The sequence below is a fragment of the Elephas maximus genome, chromosome 1 (assembly GCF_024166365.1).
Source record: "Elephas maximus indicus isolate mEleMax1 chromosome 1, mEleMax1 primary haplotype, whole genome shotgun sequence".
NCBI classification, from domain to species: Eukaryota; Metazoa; Chordata; class Mammalia; order Proboscidea; family Elephantidae; genus Elephas; species Elephas maximus.
Window position 1 is genome coordinate 234,280,487 of NC_064819.1, and position 25,089 is coordinate 234,305,575.

The 25,089-nt window shown below is 41.1% G+C and overlaps 1 protein-coding gene across 5 annotated transcripts in view; it reads right to left on the reverse strand.

The window, feature by feature from the left end:
- The window catches only part of PRKN (parkin RBR E3 ubiquitin protein ligase), a 1,645,966-nt gene that overhangs the window by 1,021,566 nt on the left and 599,311 nt on the right, over positions 1 to 25,089 (reverse strand). For 4 of the 5 annotated variants that reach the window (XR_007512454.1, XR_007512451.1, XM_049852588.1 and 1 more), the window contains exon 4: positions 17,612 to 17,733. Coding sequence is in view for 3 of the 5 variants with exons in the window: in XM_049852588.1 (XP_049708545.1) it covers positions 17,612 to 17,733 (122 nt within the window). In the remaining 2 variants the exon portion in view is untranslated. The remainder of the gene's footprint in view (positions 1 to 17,611; positions 17,734 to 25,089) is intronic. The other variant, XM_049852498.1, reaches the window with a different exon arrangement.

Below are 25,089 nucleotides of genomic sequence, written 5' to 3' on the forward strand. Positions count from 1 at the left end.
CAGGGCTCCTTGGCTAACCAGTCACTTAAAAATAATTACATAATCCATGAGTGTGTCCCCTTTAATTTTCTTGAATCCCTTTCTTCCATGTTCACCTGTACTTTCTGTCTTTTCTACACTAAAGGAAAAAGTCCTTGTTTCACTTCTCCAGTTGCTGGATTTAGGCCTCACATGAGTAAATGTAGCCAGGTCAAATGTGGCTCTTTGGAGGAAAAGGCTGCAGATACAGGATCGACTCTCCCTCAGTCCTTGTGTGAAATGCAATGTAACACAATATGGGCACTTTCAGGAGGAATCTAAACTTGGTTCCCCAGATTTAATTCTCAGTTTGGCTTCTTTCTCAGTGTGACCCAAGTAAAGTCAATTAACCTCTCCATTTCCCATCGGGCTTTAATGAAGCATTTATGCGAGTAGCTCGATATTCCCAGATGGTGGGCCGCATGCCTGCATAAGTACAAATGCTTCTGTAAAATAACTGCAAAAGTATCTCCTTCCTGAACTTGCCTAATTCTCTGGTAGGATTTTCCACTGCAGAGCCCTCCCAGCCTCTTTATTAGAGCTGATATACTTGTTCTTTATAAAGCATTGACAAGGGATCTACTCTGGAATAAGACAGGGCCACCGAATTATTTTCATCTGTCCCCAGTGAGGTTTTTGAGCTATTTACTTCTTAAGAAAAGCACAAATAAATTAACCCCCTGTCCTAAAGATCTATTCATTATTTCTGCAATTCTTGATAAAGCTTCTAAGTAGTCAAATGGATAATATATCAGTTTTGCCCTTTAGAGAACTGGAGAGCTACGCTACATCTACATGTAGGAACGACAATGGACACAGCTGTGAGATTTAACACACACAGTTTCAAGGTGGCCAAATCCCTAGTACTATCACAGTGATACAAATAGGGTATACAACAGTAAAGCTTCCAATCAGTGATGAAACTAAGTTCGTGAAAGTGATCTAAAATAAAAATGCATTTACAAATATGGCATTTATTGGCCATTCCTCACCCAATGTCCCTCTCCTCCTCTCTCCTTGTTAAAAGAACTCTGATTTTTATAGGAGAAGCCATGGGACCAGGCCTGTGGGATAAAATAGGATTAGTATAAGGAAATCAAGGCTATCCTGTTCCCCTTTGGCAAACTCTTGCTTTTTAAGCTTCCCTTGCAAATATCACAGGGCCCTGGGTGGTGAAAATAGTTTGAACTTGGCTACTAATGTTAGTGGTTGAAAGCTACCCAGTGGCACAGCAGATGAAAGGCCTGGCAATCTGCTTCTGTACAGATTGCATCCAAGAAAACCCTTGCAGCAGTTCTACTCTGTAACACGTGGGGTCGCCATGACTTGGAATCAACTCAACAGCACTGAGTCTGGTTTTGGTTTGCAATTACCAGTGGCCACATGACCCAGTTATGAAAAATGACATGTAAAGAGAAACCCAGAATGATTGTTATTATTTTCTCATTTGAATAGGAGAGACAGGCACTGCCATCTCCTCCATCACTCTGTCTTGCGCGCAGCCATGATACTATGATGTCAGGTGCTGGAAGATGAAAGATGGAGAGAGCCGGTGGTAACAGCCCCACCGGTCCTTAGGGCAACAGTCAAAGTCCTCCTGAGGTTAAGCCTTTGTTAAGTGAGTGTTCTGTCACTGCCAGTGGGCAGCATTATCTGCCAGTAAACAAAGCAACCAAATTGTTAGACATGATCTATGCAACCACCACTTAAATATGTAGTACTAAAATATGGGAAAATCTTTCTTTAGAAAACCTGACCTCTTTCTTTAGGCTTCATAAACCTATTTAGGCTGTGATTTTGTCACGACTGTCCATGCAGTTACAATAAATATTTCTCTTAGAGATATTTTAAAGTTATCATCCTGAGCAATGAATAAAATTGTGGGTACCTGAACCAATTTCCAATTAAATAAATTAAAGATCACGTGGACCGATTCCCATCCCACAAGTAGCTGGCAGATTGGGAAATTTTTAACATATTTTACATAAAAATTAAGTAACATTAGCATTGTGTTCCTCATTGGTATAACAATGTATATGCATACATATTTGCATATATGTTAATAAAAAATAACAAAAGCATTATTGAAATATCAATTATTAAATGAGTTAAAGTGCTTAGTTCAGAATCCGACCTATAATAAACATTCAATAAATTATAGTTATTAATGCTGTTGTTAGGTGCCGTCTAGTTGGTTCTGACTCAAAGCAACCCTATGCATGACAGAACGAAACACTGCCTGGTCCTGCGCCATCTCCACAATTATCGCTATGCTTGAGCTCATCGTTGCAGCCACTGTGTCAATCCACCTTGTTGAGGGTCTTCCTCTTTTCCACTGACCCTGCACTCTGCCAAGCATGATGTCCTTCTCCAGGGACCGATCCCTCCTGACAACATGTCCAAAGTACGAAAGACGCAGTCTCGCCATCCTTGCTTCTAGGGAGCATTACAGTTGTACTAATTCCAGGACAGATTTGCTCCTTCTTTTGGCAGTCCATGGTACACTCAATATTCTTCACCAATGCCAAAGTCCAAAGGCGACAATTCTTCTTTGGTCTTCTGTATTCATTTTCCAGCTTTCATGTGCATATGATGCAATTGGAAATACACCATGGCTTAGGTCAGGTCCACCTTAGTTGTCAAGGTGACATCTTTGCTCTTCAACACTTTAAAGAGGTCCTTTGGAGCAGATTTACCCAATGCAATGCCTCTCTTGATTTCTTGACTGCTGCTTCCATGGCTGTTGATCGTGGATCCAAGTAAAATGAAATCCTTGGCAACTTCAATCTTTTCTCCATTTATCATGATGTTGCTCATTGGTCCAGTTGTGAGGATTTTTATTTTCTTTAGGTTGAAGTACAATCCTCATTAATAAGTACTTCAAGTCCTCTTCACTTTCAGCAAGCAAGGTTGTGTCATTTGCATAACGCAGGTTGCTAATGGGTCTTCCTCCAATCCTGATGGCCCGTTCGTCTTCATACAGTCCATCTTCTCGGATTATTTGCTCAGCATACAGATTGAATATGTATGGTGAACGGATGCAACCCTGGCGCACACCTTTCCTGACTTTAAACCAATCAATGTCCCCTTGTTTCATCAGAACAACAGCTTTTTGATCTATGTAAAGGTTCCTCAGGAGCACAATTAAGTGTTCTGGAATTCCCATTCTTTGGAATGTTATCTATAATTTGTTATGATCCACACAGTCGAGTGCTTTTGCATAGTCAATAAAACACAGGTAAACATCCTTCTGGTATTCTCTGCTTTCAGCCAGGATCCATCTGACATCAGCAGTGATATCCCTGGTTTCACGTCCTCTCCTGAAACCAGCCTGAGTTTCTGGCAGTTCCTTGTCAATATACTGCTGCAGCCGTTTTTGAATGATCTTCAGCAAAAATTTTGCTTGTGTGTGATATTAATGACGTCATTCTATGATTTCCACATTCGGTTGGATCACCTTTTTTGGGAATAGGCATAAATATGGATCTCTTCCAGTCAGTTGGCCAGGAAGCTGTCTTCCATATTTCTTGGCATAGACGAGTAAGCACCTCCAGTGCTGCATCTGTTTGTTGAAATATCTCAATTGATATTCAGTCAATTCCTGGAGCCTTGTTTCTCACCAGTGCCTTCAGAGCAGCTTGGACTTCTTCCTTCAGTACCATTGCTTCCTGATCATATGCTACCTCTTGAAATGGTTGAACATAGACTAATTCTCTTTGTTATAATGACTCTGTGTATTCCTTCCATCTCCTTTTGATGCTTCCTGTGTCGTTTTATATTTTCCTCATAGAATCCTTCACTACTACAACTCGAGGCTTGAATTTTTTCTTGTTTTTCCAGCTTGAGAAACACCAGGTGTGTTCTTCCCTTTTGGTTTTCTATCTCCAGCTCTTTACACATGTCATTATAATGCTTTACTTTGTTTTCTTGAGCTGCCCTTTGAAATCTTCTGTTCAGTTCTTTTACTTCATCATTTCTTCCTTTTGTTTTAGCTGCTCAATGGTCGTGAGCAAGTTTCAGAGTCTCCTCTGACATCCATCTTGGTCTTTTCTTTCTTTCCTGTCTTTTCAATGACCTTTTGCTTTCTTCATGGATGATGTCCTTGATGTCATTCCACAACTCATCTGGTCTGCGGTCACTAGTGTTCAATGCATCAAATCTATCCTTGAGATGGTCTCTAAATTCAGGTGGGATATACTCAAGGTCATATTTTGGCTCTCATGGACTTGTTCTAATTTTCTTCAGTCTCAGGTTGAACTTGCACAGGAGCAATTGATGGTCTGTTTCATAGTCAGCCCCTGGCCTTGTTCTGACTGATGATATTGAGCTTTTCCATCGTCTCTTTCCACAGATGTAGTCAATTTGAATTTCTGTGTGTTCCATCTGGCGAGGTCAATATGTATAGTCATCGTTTATGTTGGTGAAAGAAGGTATTTCCAGTGAAGAAGTCCTTGGTCTTACAAAATTCTATCATTAGGTCTCCAGCATTGTGTCTATCACCAAGGCCATATTTTTCAACTACCAATCCTTCTTTGTTTCCAACTTTCGCATTCTAATCACCAGTGATTATCAATGCATGTTGATTACAGTGTGACAAATTGATGTGTCTGTCAGTTTGTCGTACTGTGAGGGCTTCTGCGTTGCTGTGATGCTGGAAGCTATGTCACCAGTATCCAGATACCAGCAGGGTCACCCATGAAGGACAGGTCTCAGCTGAGCTTCCAGACTAAGACAGACTAGGAAGAAGGACCCGGCAGTCTACTTCTGAAAAGCATTTGCCAGTGAAAACCTTATGAACAGAAGCAGAACATTGTATGATATAGTGCTGGAAGATGAGCTCCCCAGGTTGGAAGGCACTCAAAAGACGACTGGGGAAGAGCTGCCTCCTCAAAGTATAGTCGACCTTAATGACGCTTATGGAGTAAAAATTTCAGGATCTTCATTTGCTGATGTGGCATGACTCAAAATGAGAAGAAACAGCTGCAAACATCCATTAATAATCAGAACCTGGAATGTAAGAAGTATGAATCTAGGAAAATTGGAAATCGTCAAAAATGAGATGGAATGCATAAACATCGATATCCTAGGCATTAGTGAGCTGAAATGGACTGGTACTGGCCATTTTGAATCAGACAATCACATAGTCTACTATGCTGGGAATGACAACTTGAAGAGGAATGGCATTGCATTTATTGTCAAAAAGAACATTTCAAGACCTATCTTGAAGTACAACGCTGCCAGTAATAGGATAATATCCATACGCCTACAAGGAAGACCAGTTAACAGGACTGTTATCCACTAAGGCCAAAGATGAAGAAATCAAAGATTTTTATCAGCTGCTGCAGTATGAATTTGTTTGAACATGCAATCAGGATGCACTGATAATCACTGGTGAATGGAATGGGAAAGTTGGAAACAAAGAAGAAGGATAGGTAGTTATTAATACTACCCACTTTTCATAATTTACGTACAATAAACTAAGTACTTTAGAGGTAGTGCAGTAAACAATCCACACACTGTAAAATATAAGTACGTACATTCAGAATAACATGACTGAAATTTCTGGCCCACATTTTGGGAATGTCACACTAGCAGGAGGGTCAGATGTGTGTGGACATCAAAGGAGAAATGGTGAGACACTCCTCCCGGCACAGGCCCCCCTCTCTGCAGGGTCTCGGGACACTGGATCAGTGGGTGTTCAAAGCTACACTCTGGGGATTTGCATCTCTACAGTTTTCTCTTCTTTCTCTCTCTCTTTTTTAAGGCATTAGAAGTAAACTAGTCAGTAAAGAAAGCTGGCAAATATCACAGTTGCTGTTTCTGTTGTGGTTACGTAGCTTTGAGTTGATCCTGACTCATCGCGACCCCAGACAAAAAGACAGAACTGCCCCACATACAGCTTCCTAGGCGGTAATTTTTACGGAAGCAGATCACCACGTCTTTCTCCCTGGGTAGGTTTAAACCACCAGCCTTCCTGTTAGCAGTCAAGTGCTTAACCATCACGCCGCCAAGCCGCCTTCAAAATACTACAGAAAGTCTACAAATAAACAAAGAACAACCACTGCCACTGAGGTCCAAATGTAAGTTTTTAGCTGGACTGAAAAGTCAATGAACTGCCAACACTGACCCACATTTTTGCAGGCTTTCAGACTGAAATGAATGCAATGAGTAACATATAACCAGAGAAAATTCTACTTCCATAACATCGAGCCTAGGACAAAGGCTCTGGATGCAAGAATTTCTATAATCAAGAATTTCTATAATCAAGAATTTCTATAATCAAGAAGGGCAGTAACAGAGCAACTGGTTGGTGCAGATCAGTTGGATAACATTTGGCTTATTTCATAAATAATTTTATTTTTGTATATAACATTTTGTTTTTTCTGAGAAACAATTTTATATTTCTCACCTATTAACTGCTCATGTTAATGTAATATAGCAAAAACTGGACTTGTGTTTTCAATCCACAGAACACATTTATTGGTTTCTTCATATTTTGCATGAGAAGTTACCCTTCACTCACTTATTTGTAATTATCAATAGCTCTTCAGAAACAAACCATCATATCCAGTAAATAAGGTTTGATTGTGGCTGAAATGGCTGCTGGTTGGTTGCCCTCACCAAAGGATGCTGGCATCACTTCCCAGTGCTCAGTTTTTTCTGGAAACCCCCAGATAAGCATTTCACACCCACTCCACTGATGTCACATTTGCCAGTCTTGCTCTTCTTCCCCCTCTCTGCTCCTGCTTGCCTGTGCGCTTGACCCCCAGCTGACTGAAGGGTCCTCATGCTGTCAGCACCAATATCCATTGCACAGATGTCCCAGCAAAGGGCGGGAAAGAGGTCGTTGACCCAGGATGTCCAGCACAATTTGAATGTCAGATAAAAAGCAAAAAAGTCTAGTGTAACATGTTCCATGCAATATTTATACTTTCACTTAAAGACGTTCTTATTTATCTGAAATTCAAGTTGAGCTGAACACCCTGTACATTTATTTGCTAAACCAGTGATCCTACCCAGAAGTCCCCTGGTGTCATAGTGGTGCTGGGCTTCCTCCTCTTCCCAGCTCAGATGGAACACAGCTCTGGCCTCTGCCCAGGCTCTCACGCAGACTCTGATGAAAGCCCCTTCAGTCACTCTTAGCTCTCACCCTCTGCTGAGCTGTGGGTCTGAGGGCAAGTCCAACGGGCCTGAGGGGGCAGATGCCACCCTCCTCTTCTCTCACCTAAGATGTTTTCCTCACCAGAACCTCAGCTAAAACATTGGGAGAACTGTTGAAAGTCGCTTAAGTAACCCAAAGCTTTCTTGTCAATTCATGCTTACAAACTGCTGTGTTTCGTGCACTCCGTGGCCAAGGTGAGGGGGTGGTTCCAGGGAGCCTAGTGAAGATCAGCTCACTAAGGACCAATTCACCAAAAGCATAGTCTACCCAACACGATAATCTATTCGAAGTTTGCTTCATGGGATTAGTTATAAAACTGATAGCCCAGTTTTGTTTTGTTTTATTTTGGTTTTTTCTGACCTTTTCAGGTCCCCTCCCTGGTCCTTGGTCTTCTCAATCTATGTACCAGGGTGTGCCTTATGCTGAGCTTCCTCTCTGTCTTTCCCTAGAAGAAAACCAGTTGCCTTCGAGTCGACTTCGATTCATGGTGACCCCATGTGTGTCAGGGTAAGGTTTTCAATGGCTGATTTTTCAGTAGATTGCCATGCCTTTTTCCCAAGGCACCTCTGGGTAGACTTAAACCTCCAAACTGAGTTTTTGCCACCCAGAGACTCCCCTAAAATGCTTAAGAAGGCAAAAGTGTTCAATCAAATGTGAGAAATCTTTGAACACCATTAAAACAAATTCAGTATAAGATGCTACAAACTTTATAATTGGGTAAAAGAAATATATTTCTGGTAAAACAATAAATCCTTAATAGAGGAAGTGCTGGAAAATTAAATTTTGGAGAAACAGAGACTAATTAAACTCAAGAATAGAGAAAAATCAGTAAACTAAAAGTTCCCATAGGAAATGTTGAAATTTTGATTATATGCATATCAAATAAGCATATATACATCAAATATATGCAAGAAAAATATTCATAAGGAGGCAAATTTACCTATGATGCTCTCCTTTCCAAAAACTGAACATTTTTTTTAAATTATGCAAATAGAATATACGATTGAATATTTGGAAGATAATCAAGTGGAGAATGCAATCACAATAGCTGAATAGATTACAAAAGAATGTTCCAGAAAACTGTCATTCTTTATGATAATTTTGGTAACTTAGTACATTTGGTACAATAATCAATTAGAACACAATTTGTAGCCTTTGGAGGTGGATGGTGGTGATGAAGAATATTTATAGGTTTTCTAGACATGGATTATCCAAAATCGCTATTAGTTTTAAGAAAATGACACTAGTAGGCATTTAAATTCTTACAACTTTCAGTTGCTTATACAAACTGACATTGATACCCTGAAGTGGTTTGGATCAAGTGGACATTACATTTAGAATTTGCATACACTGTATAATATATTTGTAAACTTTCAAGCGTAATACAAATGTAAAATAAAGCATGAAGTCTTAAAATTTTATGGTAATTTTTTCAGTTTTTTTGGTTGTTTTTAGATTTGTTCTTTTCTAGGTGCTGGTTTTGGTAAAAGTGAAACAGAGGAAGACATTCTAACTTGTCATCAGTTTCCTCTTGGTTGGGCATTCAGCAGCATGCAGGCACCATTAGCATGTGGGAGAGAGGACTGCAGCCCACAGTGAGGACAAAACGGAGAACTTCCTAAGGAAGCCAGACTTGAGAAAGAAGATGGAGCAGAGAAGAGTCCATGATGCCCGAGACAAGAAATCCCATGTCAGAACTGACAGCAGGACAAGGGGAGAGGTAAATGGGGGCACTCCAGCACTGGCTGTGGAAAAAGCTCTTGGCCTCCCTCCTGGAGCCTATATGTGAGATAAGCCCATACACCAGGCAGCTCCTTTGTAGGCCTGTGCTACAACACAAAGCAAAATAGAACACAGTAAGGTGACATCCTTGCCATTGGGACACACTAACAAAATAAAAATATTTAAATGACATAAAGTCACATGTAATTACCCTTCCATCATACTCTAAAAACTGAGAAATGCCCATGGATCGAATGCACACCAAACGAGAAGGAGTAAAAAGTGCACACTTGGGCAAAAACAGGATGCTATAACTAGAAAGAAGCCTAGATGTATTCTAAGACTTTTAGTTTAGTGCATAGATGTGAGAGTGTATTTTGATAATAAGAGCAGCAAGTCGTCTCCTGACCAACAATTAATCTGCAACAAATATTAAGCTTAGGAATGATTATACATTTAGGCTATATTTCTTAATAAATTTCCGCACATAAATTGTCCCTAATCTATAAACAAATTTTAAATATAATCCATCATGCCAGGCACTTTACATCTTCTTCTATTTATTGTACCATTTCTCATCAGAAACCTTTTAGCTTTAATGCTATTCCACAGCAGAGTGTCTCATTAGCATGGCAAAGATAAAGTTCGTTTTGAGATAAAGTAATTACAGCAACGTAAGGGGGAAAAAAATCACCCAAACTTTTTGGCTGCAGAAATCTCCTGGCTCCTGATTCATTTTAAGACTAATACACTGAGTACAGATTAGGGGATGTTAATACTAGATAACTCCAGCTACCTTGAGTTTGTGCTGATGAGATTTAACAATTTGTAACCTTCCTCAGAACTAAAGAGTCCCAGAGGTATGAGTTTACAGTATGAGTTCAGCAGGTGCTTCGATGCTTATTTATTTACTCATTTAGCAGAAAACTCTTCACCTGAACAAAGTAATTGTCATGGATTGAATTATGTCCCCCAAAAAATATGTGTATCAACTTGGTTAGGCCATGATTCCCAGTATTGTGTGGTTGCCCTCCATTTTGTGATCGTAATTTTATGTTGAGAGGATTAGGGTGGGATTGTAACACCACCCTTACTCAGGTCACCTCCCCGATCCAAGGGAAAGGGAGTTTCCCCGGAGTGTGGCCTGCACCACCATTTATCTCTCAAGAGATAAAAGGAAAGGGAAGCAAGCAGAGTTGGGGACCTCAGACCACCAAGAAAGCAGCACCAGGAGCGTAGCATGTCCTTCGGACCTGGGGTCCCTGCACCTAAGCAGCTCCTCGACCAGGGGAAGATTCAGGACGAGGAGCTTCCTCCAGAGCCGACAGACAAAGGATTCCCCTGGGGCTGACACCTTGAATTTGGACTTTTAGCCTACTTTACTGTGAGGAAATAAATTTCTCTTTGTTAAAGCCATCCACTTGTGGTATTTCTGTTATGGTAGCACTGGATGGCTAAGACAATAAAAAAAACAGCAACTACCATTTTTGGGATGTGCACGATGTGCCAGGAGCCCTGGTGACAAAGTGGTTAAGTGCCGGCTGCAATTTGAACCTACCAGCTGCTCATCGAGAGGAAGATGTGGCAGTCTACCCTGTAAAGGTCTACGGCCTTGGAAACCCTATGGGGTAGTTCTACTTTGTCCTACAGAGTTACTAGGAGTCAGAATTGACTCGACAGCAAAGGATTTTATCATGTGCCAGGCATTGTGCTAAGTACCTTATGGGCTATGCCGTTTAATCTTCACAATAACCATTTTACAAAAAGGAAACTGAGACATAAAGAAGTTAAATGACTTCCCCAAAATCAAACAGCTAACGAGCAGCAGAGCCAGAGTTTGATTCTGGGGTGTTAGGCAGACCGGCCAGGACTAAGGAGACTGCTCTCTCCAGCCCTGCTCCTGGGGAGTTCTCAGCCTGATATTCCCTGACAAATGAAATGCTGAATCCATGGTCTCCCAGCACTCCTCCAAGGCTACTCTATCTTCTCATTATTTTTAGAGTCCATAAAGTCCTTTACTCCTCAAATATCCTTACTATACTATAAGCCCATTTCCATTCAGAAAAACCAGTCAGTTTCTCAGGCAACAGAATTTTGCTTCCTCCACAAGGCATAGTCCACTGGTCATGTGGTCACTGAGCTGAACCGTGATGGCGGGACCAGAGGGGCCCTCATCACTCTCTAGGAGAGAACGCTGGCAGCCTTTAATGGACAGACTCCTCTTTGTCAGCATTATGCTCTTAAACTCTCCAAACCAAAACCCAAACCAAGCCCACTGCCATCAAGTCGATTCTGACTCACAGCAACACCATAGGACAGAGCAGAACTGCTCCACAGTGTTTCCAAGGAGCAGCTGGTGGATTCAAACTGCTGACTTTTTTGTTAGCAGCCAAGATCTTGAACCACTATACCACCAGGTCTCCAACTAAACGCTCCAGCTCAGTCAAAATACTTAACAAGTCAGTCTCTGGTAATGTATCTGTTTATAAAATCAGTGATGGGGAATCTTTATGAGTTTGGGCTAAGAAGTATACCATGTTTTACACAAACAACGCACACCTCTGCATTTGTTGGCAGGCAGAGCCCTCCCCCCAGGAAGTGTTCTTGTAAGCATGCTATGCTGATGTTTCTTACAGCAACATGAGAAAGAGGATTGGCATGGGGCAATTGTGGGGGTACCTTCTGGGGGGATGGTACAGCCAGCAAACAAATGCAGAAGGTGTGGGTCATTTGTGTAAAAATATGGCAATTGACTACATATATTTTTTTTATATCTTGCTTCCTTACCAGGCGTCTCACTGTCTTGTTTCTTCACTTCACACACTTATGGCCTAACAACAGAACAGACTGTAGAAAAGACCAGGTCTCATTCAAACTATAGTGGTGAAGGGTATTGACTAAACTGTGGACTGCCAAAACAATGATCAGTCTTAGAAGACTTACAACCAGGATGCTCCTTAGAACCGAGGATGGTGAGACTTGGTCTTGCTTACTTTGAACCCATCATCAGGGAAAGTCCAATCACTTGAAAAAGACACCATCTTGGAAACATAGAGGGTCAATGAGAACAAAGGAAACCCCTGATGAGATGAATTGGCTCAAGAGGCCCAAAACGCTTACCAAACCTACCAATGATAGTGAAGATGGAAAAGGACCCAGCAGTGTTTTTATTCTGTTATACGTAAGGTCATCTGAGTTGGAGCCGACTTGATGGCAACCAACAACAATTGACATTCTAACCTTGAGTTTGATGGGACACAATGGAGAAGAGAGAGGAACAAGTTTGGCTTTTTTAACCAAGAAAAATTTCTTCTTCAATTCCTAGTTATTTTGAAAAGGAAAATACACCCTACACATCTTGGAAAACCTAACCTTTTCTGACCACTTTTCTGAATAAAGAAAAGGATTTGGCCTAGTCATCACTCAGTCTTCTACACTCCCAAGAAAACAGAGGCATGGGTTACTTTATATTTTCTATTTTATTGTTCAAAAGCACAAGGAGCTTATGAAAATGTAGAAAGCAGCCTCCCTTCTGTGCGCTTCTCATCCCACCTCTGCAGGGACCACTGTGAACAATCTGTGAACAGGAAATTGGAAATCAAGTGCTTGCCATGCTTTTCAGTCAGCCCTTGCTCACTATTTTCTAGTGAGTGTACCTATTTCTCTAGGATCTTTGGTCCAGTCAATACCCTGGTCAAGGTCGCCACATGATAAAGACAGGTACTTTGATTTGGAGACAGAACAAAACCCGATGTCTGAGTAGATTCTCAACTGAATCTTTGGGTCAGGTCTAAACTCCAGACATCAGTGTCCCCATCCTTAACACCAGTACAGAAATGTCTATGCCACCCTCCCTGGCAGTTTATTGTAAGTATCGTATGAACTATTCATGTACCAGAGGCGGCTCACTATTATTACAGGCAAAACTTAAACAATGTTGAGGAAATACTGGGACTATGAATAAAAACCCCACACGAAAATTGAGGAAGCTATGGTTAAGTCTTGTGAAATGCACGGAGTTTGTTGCAGGCTGATTTCTGCAGGAAAAAATAAAATTACACTGTCAAAAACAGCCCAGGTGGTTGAGTGGGTTCAGATAGTCCTCCTTGCTTACAAAACCTCGTTGCAGAAGCCAGCTACACCACACGCTGTTCCACTTGGAACTGCTCAGCCACACGAGGCCCTATTTCTTTCCCCTTCTCTTGCTGTATCTCTGTTTTTTCTTTCTGACCAGAGAAAATTGTATAAGTTGTAGATCTTTATAAAGTTCTGGAAAGTGAAATCTAAGAGTTGCCTTAGATTTCACATCTCAGTCATTTCTCCCGGGTTGACCTCGGCACCTGCCCTAGCATTATGAAGCCTTCACTCCCAGATGATCAGAGTGTGGGCCTCGGGGAGGACTCCTAAGTACCACTGGGTGTGCCCTTGTTATTAATGAGAGATCAAAGTGCTTGCCTGTATGCTTCTGTGCTCCACCTAGTAACTGGACTGAAAATCTGGATTCAATGAATTATCTTTCAAGCATCTTTGATTCTATTTTCTCTAAATCCTTAAGCCTATTTTTTCCCCAAGAACTTTTTTCAAATGATATTTTTAGCACAAAGGAAGTAAGGAGATAATAGGCCATTGATTACCAGATTTGTATCGCGAGCAATACATCCTGGAAAAAGTTTCGGCTTTGCAAAAATACAGAGATGTTTCAGCCCTGGCTCCATAGCTGAGTGGCTGTGTAAGTCTACTGGATTCATACTTAACCTCACGGAGTCTTTCGTTGGAAACACTGGATAATAATGTCTACTCTGTGGGTCTGTCAGGAGATTTAGGGAAATATAAGAATATAAATGTAAGGTTGGGATTCATATAAATTGTGGCATAACAATCATAGGTATCATGACTGATATGACCATGAAACACCAGACAGAATCTCTGAAGCACATGGATGGGCTGAATCCACGTGTGAGGGCCGGAATGCAGACGTGACTCCTTCAGCATTGCAAGCTGCATGGCCTACTGTCTGCCAAGCAGGGTATTAAGTGATGGAAATAAACCAGGGACCCAAAATGACAAGTCACTGGCTTCTGTGAGGCTTACAGACTATTGGAATATAGACAAGTCAGTGGACAAGTGGACAGAATGTGGAATAAGGAATTGAATTTTCTCCGCAGTGACGCAGTTGAGGATTTGGCCTGTTAGGGAAAGAGGAGACCAGATAGCTCAGGAAACACTTAAAAGGGGGTCAAAGACAAGCAGAACAAAAACCAGGGGAATTTAGGACTGGCAAAGTCCAGGTGGTCATGGGAGTCAGCACCTGAGATGGGCTGAGCCAAGCAACGATGGATCTTCCCTCTGAGGGAGGGCTGGTCCAGGAGAACGTGGTGACTTCTCTTCCTCACAGAGTTTTATTTTGAGATGGAAATAGCCTCTTGATAGATAGCGATGGTGATGGGGGTGTTTTTACTGTTCTAAAAAGTGGTAGTTCAAGCCTGGACTGATTTTATAGTAAAGGATATATATAAATAATGATGATAAAGATAATAGCTTAACATTCCTAAATATCTGTGGCCCAGGCTCTGTTCTAAGCACTCCTCACATGTTAACAAATCTTCATAACAACTAAGAAATGGGTACTATCATCCCAACAACTGACTTTCTGGTTAGCAGCTAAGTGCTTAACCACTGTGCCACCAGGTCTCCTGGCTAACATAAAAAAAAAAAAAAGTAGGAAATAATAAAGTCAACCTTCTAACTGGGCAGCCTGAGCCCAGAGTCATCCTCTCACACCACATGGCCTCTCCTCTCTCACTTTTATTGAATGCTTACTGCACACAGAGCTGCTAAGCATCTCATGTCCATGGAGCCTTTAAACCCTTCTTTGGTTTTGCACATGTAGACAGATACCACAGGTAAATTTTTCTTTCTGTTTTCTATTTTCCCTTCACTGGGCATATTTTGAACCGAGAAATTGTACATACAATACCAGACTGGTAATTTTTCTTGCTTAAAAAAAAAAAAAAAAGATCTGGCCACAGTGAGTTTCTATCTCACTGCCTGCCAACAGCTGGAAGAGCTGAAGAGCAGCTGCCTCCTTACATGGCTGCAACCTCTCCAGCCCACCACAGTCCATGCCACTCCCCTATGCTCACAGCTGACTGAATTTCTATCACCTGCTTGACTACTGCAAATATCTGAGCATGAGACCCTTACTGTAAACATAACTATGGATCATAAAGGGGGAGACTGTGGAGCTTAAAAGCTTAAGTCAGAAAGCCCAAGTTCAAATCCCACCATTTATAACCTATTATTTCCTTGGGCAAATTTTTAAATATCTTTAAACTTCATTTATCTCAAAACTAAGGATACTAAAAGTAGAGGATCAGCAAAAAATATGAAGACCCTCTACAAAACGGGTTGACACAGCAGCTGTAAGAATGGGCTCAAATATAGCAACAATTGCGAGGACGGTGCAGGACCAGGCAGTGTTTTGTTTTGTTGTACACGGGGTCCCTATGAGTCGGAATCAATTCGATGGCACCTAACAACAACAACAATAATATTTAACTGAGATTGTTGTTACGAAATAATCAAATGAGATAATGCATGAAAGTAATTTAGCTTGGTGTTCAATAATTATTTGTTATTGCTGTTTTCATTAACAATATCAGGGAGTTAATATACATAGGTCACATACGTACTCATCTGGAGGAATGGGGACTTGAGTATAGGTGAGAAGAAGAGAAGAGCCTGCTTAAGGCAATGGAACAGGCTAGTGGCAGAGGGGAGGAGCCAGTTGAAGAAAAACACCTGTGGGACTTCAGGACAGTATGTTTGTCGACAAAAACACTGTCCAATAACACCCCAGAGGAAGGGTCAACCAGTTGGCTAGAACAAATCTAGACTTGATTCATTGATTTGGATTTGTAAGTGGACTTTCCTATATAGCAGAAATGTTGTATCATAGTGCTGTATTAAATTATATTTTTATATCAATAATTCTGCCCTTTTTCCCTATCTTGAGGCAATGAATCCTTGATTTTTTCCTTCGAGCGCTTTCTCCATGCGTCACAATTTTCATTACATAGGGCCACCACCTCAATCCAGGCCTCCAGCACCTCACCTATGAGCCATATGATGATTTCTTAATTAGCCTCTTTGCCTTTAAACTGTGCCCCACTCGAGACCTGGGGACATGGGGTCACAACACTAAGTATCCTAGGCATAATTTACACAACACCGTTGTTTTAAGGATTTTTGCCTGGGCTCCCCATCGCCTGCAGAAGGAAAGCTAAATGCTCTAGACCATCATTGGGGTCTCTATCTGGTAAGCGGGCTATCTATCTACACATGAGCCACTGACTACCCCAAAGTACAGGTAGCCGCCAACTTACGACAGGGTTCAGTTCTGACGACTCCATCGTAAGTAGGTTCTGACATAAGTCTCTCTTTTTTTTTTTTAACGTTTTCATTATTATTGCCTTTTATTACCAGCATCTTTATAAATCCAGCCTTTGAACATCTGCAAATCAACATCTGAGACTGATAACATCAGCAAATTACGTGCTGCAGCACTTTACGTGGTACATATCACTAACAATAAGATGTACCTCCCCCGCCAAAAAAAAAAAAAGCAAAAACAGATGGTCTTAAGTGCAGTTCTTTGTAACCGGAATCTGCCGTAAGTCAGAGACTGCCTGTACTCTGTCCTTTTATGCCTCCTCAACCACATTCCTGCCAGGGCCTTATCCAGACACCCTCTGTGCCCTACTGGCATTCTCACCCCAGCTGAATCTAGCCAAATCTTATGCAACCATCAAGTTGAAGCCATGAACAAATTTTCTGTTTCAAATCAGCGGTTGACAAACTTCTCCTCTAAGGCGGCAGAAGCAAGTATTTCAGGCTTTGTGAGCCTTGCGATCTGTGTTGCGGCTGCTCTCCTGGACTCTGCCCTCACAGCACAAAAGCAGCCAGAGACAGTCTACAGAGAAATCGGTGTGGCCGTGTCCCCATAAAACTTTATTTACGCACACTGAAATTTAAACATCAAATACTTTTCACAGGACATTCAATACTCTCATTTTTCTTCCTTCTACCATTTAAAAGTGTGAAAGCTACTCTTTGCTCATGGACTCTACGATAACAGGCAGCAGGCCACGTTTGGCCTGTGGGCTGTAGTTTGCTGACCCTGTTTTACATGCACACCCTTAGATGATCCACAGCTTTCTGTTTCCCTTTTTTATTGCAGTCTAACTTACATTTAGCAAAACCTTAACTGTGTCAATCTTAAGTGGACAGTCCAATGAACTTGGATATAAATGAACAAACTATGTGACCACCCCACAGATGAAGGCATAGAACATTTCCAGTATTCTAGAAGGCTTCTTCATGGTCTCTTATAATAAATACCTTCATCGGAGAGCAACCACTTTGTTATAAAAGCAGGTTGTACCCTTTTTTTTCAATAGGCCTGGATTAAAGAGAGGGTGAATGATCCTATGATCCCTAAACTCGAGCATGAGCAGAAAGAAATCAAGAAGGCAGAGCTGTCTGTCTTTTAAAATACAGTTGCAGATATCATTAACTATCATGGTCACACAGAAGAATGCCTTTCATTTCCAGTGATGTGTGATATATAATTAGAGACATCAAAAGGCAATTCTAGAAATTCATATTCCTTCTCCTGGGCAGTCTCTTGCTAACACTGCATTCTCTTACCTGGGCCAAGGTGAGTGTTGCTTGTTTGCACGTGCTGCACTGTACCCTGAGTTTTCCTGGCTGCACTGCTCGACAGGGGTCTTTGCAATACACATAAAAACTGTTGTAAGTTGGTCTACCTGCTGGGAGAAGAAGCAGAGGAAATAGCCAATCAATGCCGCATCCAAATTGAGACAATAAACTCTCTTTAAAGAATTTGGTAAACATTAAAACTAACTCATCAGGTACATGTTGGGGCATTAGTAGGATAAATATTCCAATGAAGATACAACAATTCAGCTCCGAAAATCTAGTTTTATGCTCAAAAGAGTGAAAATCATCTGTCTTCTTGCCAACAGCCCTGTGACTTACTCAGCAAAGTAAGCACCCTGCTGTTGAGCATGCTGGCCAAGCGCATTTGCAACTGAGTGAAATTCAATGCACTCTTTGCTGGTGAAGTTTTAAAAGAGGACAGGAAATTCAGAGCCTACTGGAAAGTTAGAGTCCACTGCTCCTGAATTTGGTTTCATACTTCTATACATTGTTTGGAACACTGCAGATATTTCCTTTTAAATTCTTATCTGTTGGGACAAACCAGCCCACTTCTCATGATATGGATGGTATGAACCCAGAATGCTGTGTTTCCATGAAGATCTTCTAACAAACAATCACAGGCATACACCTACAGTGGGACAAGAGCCCGGAGTAGCTAAACAGGCCAGCGACTGGGAACAGAAATTGACACTGTATTCCATTAGTATTCTCCCTAATCAGACAAATGCCAGTCAAATAAAACATGGTGGCATGGTGGTTAAGAGCTCGGCTGCTAACCAAAAGGTTGGCAGTTCAAATCCACCAGCTACTCCTTGGAAATCCTATGGAGCAGTTCTACTCTGCTCTCCCATAAGGTCGCTATGAGTTGGAATCAACAGAAACAGGTTTGGTTTGGTTTATCTCAAGGGTAAAATCTAGACCAGATATATATATATATCTTTAGTAATTCAACACATCTGTCAAATGTCACAACACAGGAAGAGCATTACAGTGTAAAATTAGGGAAATCTTCCTGAACGGTTTCACGCCGTCCCATCTATGCAGAACAAACCTTACTTGGAACCATTTGCCAAAAAAATAATTCCCTTCCCAAATTCCTAAAAGTTACCAAACAGTTCTTTTAATTCCTATCTTACTGTTGCGGGGTGGGGTAACACAAAAGCTCATGGCACGAAAGTTTGTTTTAAAACTTTACTATTATCATCAACAATCTAAAAATAACAAATAGTGCGTATTTTTATCATTATGTGTGAAAACCTTCAGCCTCCCAAATATACGTGGTCAACTGAAAACAATTAGTACAAAAATAATGAAAAAAACAAAACAGATGAAGTGTAACGCAGTTCCATTTGTTTTACTAATTTACGGAAAGAGCCTCTGTAGACACATTGAGTTGTCGTTTGTTCAGTCATCCTTACTAATATACTAGGTGACAACACTTTGTAAAATGCAAAGCACAATAAAGATGTCACATTATGTGATTTTATCATGTATTGGCAGAATGTTTTATAAGCATTACTCTACAGAGATTAGTATTTAGCTTCTAGTATAAAACAGGAGATAAATATGTTTTTATTGGTAAGAAACTGATTTTCTGACACATCTTTGTAGCTGTAGTGCCTTAATGTGCAAGATATTCAAGTCTATAAACACAGTATTAGCAAATATAATTGCATAAAATATATCCTTAAAGTTTTATGCATATAATAAACACAACAGATAGAGCCATGTATTGTTATATAAATATTTATAACGTAATAACTGACAGAATCTCAGAAGATCTCAAGAACTGTAACAATTTTAATTTGAGCTTAGGGAAGGAGGTAGGAACCATTACCGTTAAAACCTTTATCAACGATATGAACAAATCCAGTTTCACAATTTTTATAACCTACTGTAATTTTTTTTTTCTACTGTAAAAGTTAAATAGCAAAAGAGAAGAAGAAAGACAAGGAATGGGAAAAAGAAAAGCTCTCCGAAGGGAAGCCAGGGTTTCAAAGACACTAGTATTATTGAAAGAGTGTATTAGTAACAATTTTTTTACAATACTAAAAGCGTCTCAGAAATTGCAGGAAGCTAAATGAGTCTTCTATCCCCCTTAGGGCGACAGCCACGTTTGCGGTATTGTTTCAGCTGACGACATATCAAGGCAGAATTTGAAGACTGTGAGTTCCTTCCACCGCTACCCAGTACGACCTTCATCAATGTCCTTGAGAAGTTGCTCAGACAATGCTGCACGCCAATGCGTGTGCCCTAGAAGCATATGAGATGACATGCAATCTATTACACTGCTTCCCAGAGCCAGCTCCAAAACTCCAAGTTGGGGATTAATAGCCAGTCTAAGGAAAATCGAGGTTAGGCCAGTCCTGGCAGTGGCAAATTTTCAGCTTTTGACTCCACTCTGGCCAGCAGCAGGCAGGGCTCCAAATAACACTTGTGAGTCCAGGAGACAAAAGTCCCACTGTCAGAATGGCTTCCCTACCTATTTGGCTACGAACTACCACTTGAAGTTGGCAAGCTTCTCTGTGGCATGCTGAGGTCTGCATTCACTGAACAGGGCTAAGACCATAACATCCTGCTGTTCTGGGCAATGTTCCCATTGGCCTGACTGAGAGCGAACGTAGGGACCCCTGAATGTGGAGTCAGAAATTCCGACAGAATCACAACACGAGCCTAAGAAGGGCTTGAAAACCTTCCTCTAGGTGTATAACTGACCGTAATCAATTACGTGACTCTCCCCCTTTCGTGTCTTTTTGAAACTTAAAATCCTCTTTCTCTGTGAATTGACTCTCCCATATGGCAACTCTTTACTACTCAAAATAATCACAACAGCTTGTTTGTGTTGATGAGTTTCCTTCCTTTCATCTAAGTTTTCAAGCCTAGAGAAATACTTCCAAATGGAACAACTTCTACCCTTCACTGTTGCACCACTTGTTGACATTTGGCCCCATTTGGGCATACTCTCCCTCCATATGCGTATGCGTGTGTGTGCACATATACATGTATACACACATATGCCCACACATACATTTGTGTTTTGGCTGGTTCATTTGTAATTGAGTTGAAGACATCAAAACTCTTCACTCTCTAAATCCTTCAACTTAAATATCCTAAAACTAAGGACTTCTGCATATAAACCACCTAGCTTTCTTAACGACTTGGTTACTTCAGTTGTTTTTCAGAGGCTAATTCTAATTTCAGTATACGTTACAGGACACGACAGCAGTTTGCAAGCTGTTAACAGGTCCCAAGCTAAAATACTGGAGGCTCTTGGGTCAAACCATCTTAGATGCTGCTAAGTTAAGCCCAGGTACACAAGTTGTCTGAGTGCCGGACTTTGCAGACCTTCCTGCCTCCCGAGAGAAGAGGAAGAAAGCCTGGCATGTTTCACGCTGTCACAGACCACAGGACCCTTCCTTTTATGAAGCATCTTGTGATGTATTTCTCAGAAGAAAAAAAAAAAATAGAGAAAAGATTAAACTTACTACATAAGGCTTGATCTACAGTTAGTCCGACTGGTAAAGTTTATAATTCTAGCTAAGTTTAGATCAAACGTTCCCAAAAATCCACTGACAATTAGGTACTGCCCACCCCCACAAACCATAAACAACCTTATATAATTAGTTTGGCATGTGCCAGGAGTGTTGGGCTACGCATGTAATTATTTCACAGAGTAAACTATATTCATTTCATTCAGAAGCTCATTTTTTCTGCCAAGGGTAGTTAAGATCACGGTGTCTATTTGTTCAGGGCCTTTTTGATGTATGAGTGCACAGGAGGTGTCTACCATTTCTCAGCATTCTAACTATATTGTCATACTGAATTTTTCCCTCCCACTTCGCATGGGTAAATCACCCTCAGGCAAGTCTCATCTTTTCTGTTCTTGGCCCCAATACTTGCCAATAGCATCGCTCATATTCACAAAACATAAAGAATATGTATCATTTGCTTTGGCTTTTTGAGAAAAACCACAAAGTCTTCCCAAGTTCCTCTTTTTTTTTTTAATTGTGTTTACAAAAAAGTTTTTAACGTGTTTTATTAATAGGGTTATGGCCTGATGACTTATTTCAAAGAGACACGTGGATAGTTAAGTCATTCTGACTCCCATGAAAACTTGATTGACCTCAGAAGATGCTGTCATGGAGAGTCAAGAGTTTAATTTCCTTGATAATTTTTTTCTAGTAGGGGAAGGAGTGAGGTTTAGCATATTTCATACCTAGGTAACAGCTTTCAGTATTAATATACTACAAAACAGCATGCAGCAGTAACAAAGGATTTAAAATAACATTTACTACTTCTGAGCATATTAAAACATTAAACAGAAGAACACTTTCAAGAGAACTTTCTGTGGTGATAAAATAATTCTACATCTGCACTTTTCAATATTGTAGCTGCTAGCTACATATTCGTCGGTTTGTATTGTGCTGATGTGTGTTGCTATGATGCTGGAAGCTATGCCTCCAGTACTAAATACACAAGCAGGGTCACCCTTGGTGGACAGGTTCCAGCAGAGCAGCTAGACTAACACAGGTTAGAAAGAAAAGCTGATGATCTTCTTTTGAAAATTAGTCAATGAAAACCCTACGGATCACAACAGAGTATTGTCTGATATGATGCTAGCAGATAAGCCCCCTAGGTTGGGAGTCACTCAAAATATACAGTAGCCACAACAATGGTCTCAAGTATAGCGATGATTGCGAAGATGGCGCAGGACTGGGCAATGTTGAGTTGCATTGTACATGGAGTCGCTATGAGTCAGAGCTGACTCTACATCAATGAACAACAGCAAAGCTACATGTGGTTATTGAAAATTTGAAATGCGACTAGAGTGAGGAATTATATTTTTAGTTTTATTAATTTTAAGTAACTTAAACAGCCATATATGACTGCTGTTGTTGTTGTTGTTAGGTACCTTTGAGTCAGTTCCAGCTCACAGGAACCCTATGTACAACAGAATGGAACATTGCAGAGTCCTGTGCCATTCTCACGATCACTGCTATGTTTGAGTCCACTGTTGCAGCCACTGTGTCAATCCGTCTCATTGACTGTCTTTCTCTTTTTCATTGACCCTGTACTTTACCAAGCACCATGTCCTTCTCCAGGGACTGGTCCCTCCTGATAACATGTCCAAAGTATGTGAGACAAATTCTTACCATTCTTGTTTCTAATGAGCATTCTGGCTGTACATCTTCCAGGACAGATTTCTTTGTTCTTCTGGAAGCTTAATATTATTTGCTAATCCCAAAATTCAAAGGTATCAATTCTTCTTCAGTCTTCCTTATTCATTGTCCAGCTTTTGCATGCATATGAGGCAACTGACATATGGGTAAAAAGACATATGGGTAGTAGCTATTAAATCAGACAGCACAGAAGTAGAGTATAAATAACACTGATGCGTCTGGCCCCCACCTCCGTCCTTCACCAGGAATGCTGGCAACAGTACCGAGGAAGATTTCTCTGTCATACTGAGCAGTACGATAACTTGTTCTTACCTGCACTAATATAAAAGCAATGTTGGCTGGAGAAAAGGAGAAACAGGAAGATTTGAACCTTGAGGTACTGCAAGACAGGGCAGCAGTGGGTGGGGTACTTTAGTACTTTGTAGTGTTTGAGGCAGAACAAGGTGGATCTCCCACTTCTTCCTCCAATATGCACCCACTTCTTGGTTTGCACCTACAAAGCTGTTACTCACTCTCCACCATCTCCACTGCCACCATCACCACCTCTGAATTCAGACTCATATTCAAGGTCATTTGCATTGACGCTTGCTTTATGCATTTTTTTCCTGTGAATTTCTCATAAGGATAAGGTTTCTCCCTAAGGAATAAAATCCAAAAGAAGGAAAGTTCCAGCTTAGCCTTGTCACCTTAAAAAAGTGACTTGTTCAAACACCACAGAACCAGGATCTAAAGGAGGGGGAGGAGTCCCTGAAGGAAGCACACTTCACTGCCTTCATATACCTCTTCGCACATCAACAGCCTTTCATGGAGTCTTTGCGGCTCCTGCCCTATGCCTCCTTCCTGGTTATGACCTTGTTCTTTCTTGAATATCAAGGACATGATTGCTGTCTGACCTATTAGCTCCATTAGCAGCTAGACACTGTCCTGTTCCCTCAGCTTACACCTTCCTCTAGGCTCTCAGTCCTATTTGACACCCAGGAGCCCACTATGGAGTAGACAAATGGCCAGAGCTTATCCTGAGTCTGCAGCAGGGAGCTGGGCAGAAATAACTTTAGGGGCATAGATAATCTCCTCTCCAAAATTTGCTAGCATTCTATCTCTGGGTGATGGTCATTCGGCATATACTTGACCACATTTGCTAGAATATATGGCTCATGACCCAGGTGTACAACAAATATACAACAAATGAACAAAACAATACTGCTCTGAAGGCAGGGTTTTGAACCAGTTCAAACTGGTTCAGTCAAGGCCGACAAAATGAAACCAGAAGATACCCAATTTGTTACTATTTGGGGGGATCCAGAATGATAACCAGAAGGGTCAAAGCCCTAGGAGGTGCATGAGCCTTTGCAGGTGCCCAACGCTTGAGAATGGATTATTGTCAGGACCGTGAAGAGCAGCATACATTCAAAGCTGCACGGTTGGCTGCCATCTTTGAGCAGGGCACCACTGTTTCCAGCTCTGCTCAAAATCCCACAGGCAAGAGATTTGGTTGCTATGCAATGCATATGTTGCCCTTGTTTTCTGAGGAGATTAAGCTTCTAGCAGGGCTTTGACCAGTAATTTTTCACCTTCTGGTTATTGTTCCAGTTCGCCCAAATTTCAAAAACTTAGGTCTGTTCCTGTTTTGTTTCCTCGGCAATGACTGAACCAGGCAGAACCAATTCAAAGCCCTACTTCACGTATGACAGAGAGAACCTACTTTTCCATGTATTGACCTGAAATCTATTGCTCATTGGTTCTTGTTTGAACAATGCACACAGAATTAGTCTAAAGCACTGTCCTCACAAATTCTTTCTACTGTGCACTCCCTGGGTCATATCTTCTGCATGATGTGATGCTTTGGATCATTGAAAAGGTAAGTATCTGGTTCACCTTGTTGTTGTTGTTGGGTATTGTCAAGTCTACTCCGACTCATAGTAACCCAATGGGTCAGAGTAGAACTGCCCCATAGGGTTTCTTAGGCTACAATATTTACAAAACAGGAGCTCTGGTTGCACCGTGGTTAGCGCTCAGCTGCTAACTGAAAGGTCATTGGTTCGAACCCACCAGCTGCTCCTTGGGAGAAAGACATGTCAGTCTCCTATAAAGATTACAGCCTTGGAAACCCTATGGGGCAGTTCTACTCTGTCCTATAGGGTCGCTAAAAGTCAGAATTGACTAGATAGCAATGGGAATCTTTATGGTAACAGATCGCCATGTCTTTCTCCTGGGGAGCTGCTGGGTGGGTTTTAAGTGCCAAAGTTTCTGTTAGTAGCAGGCACT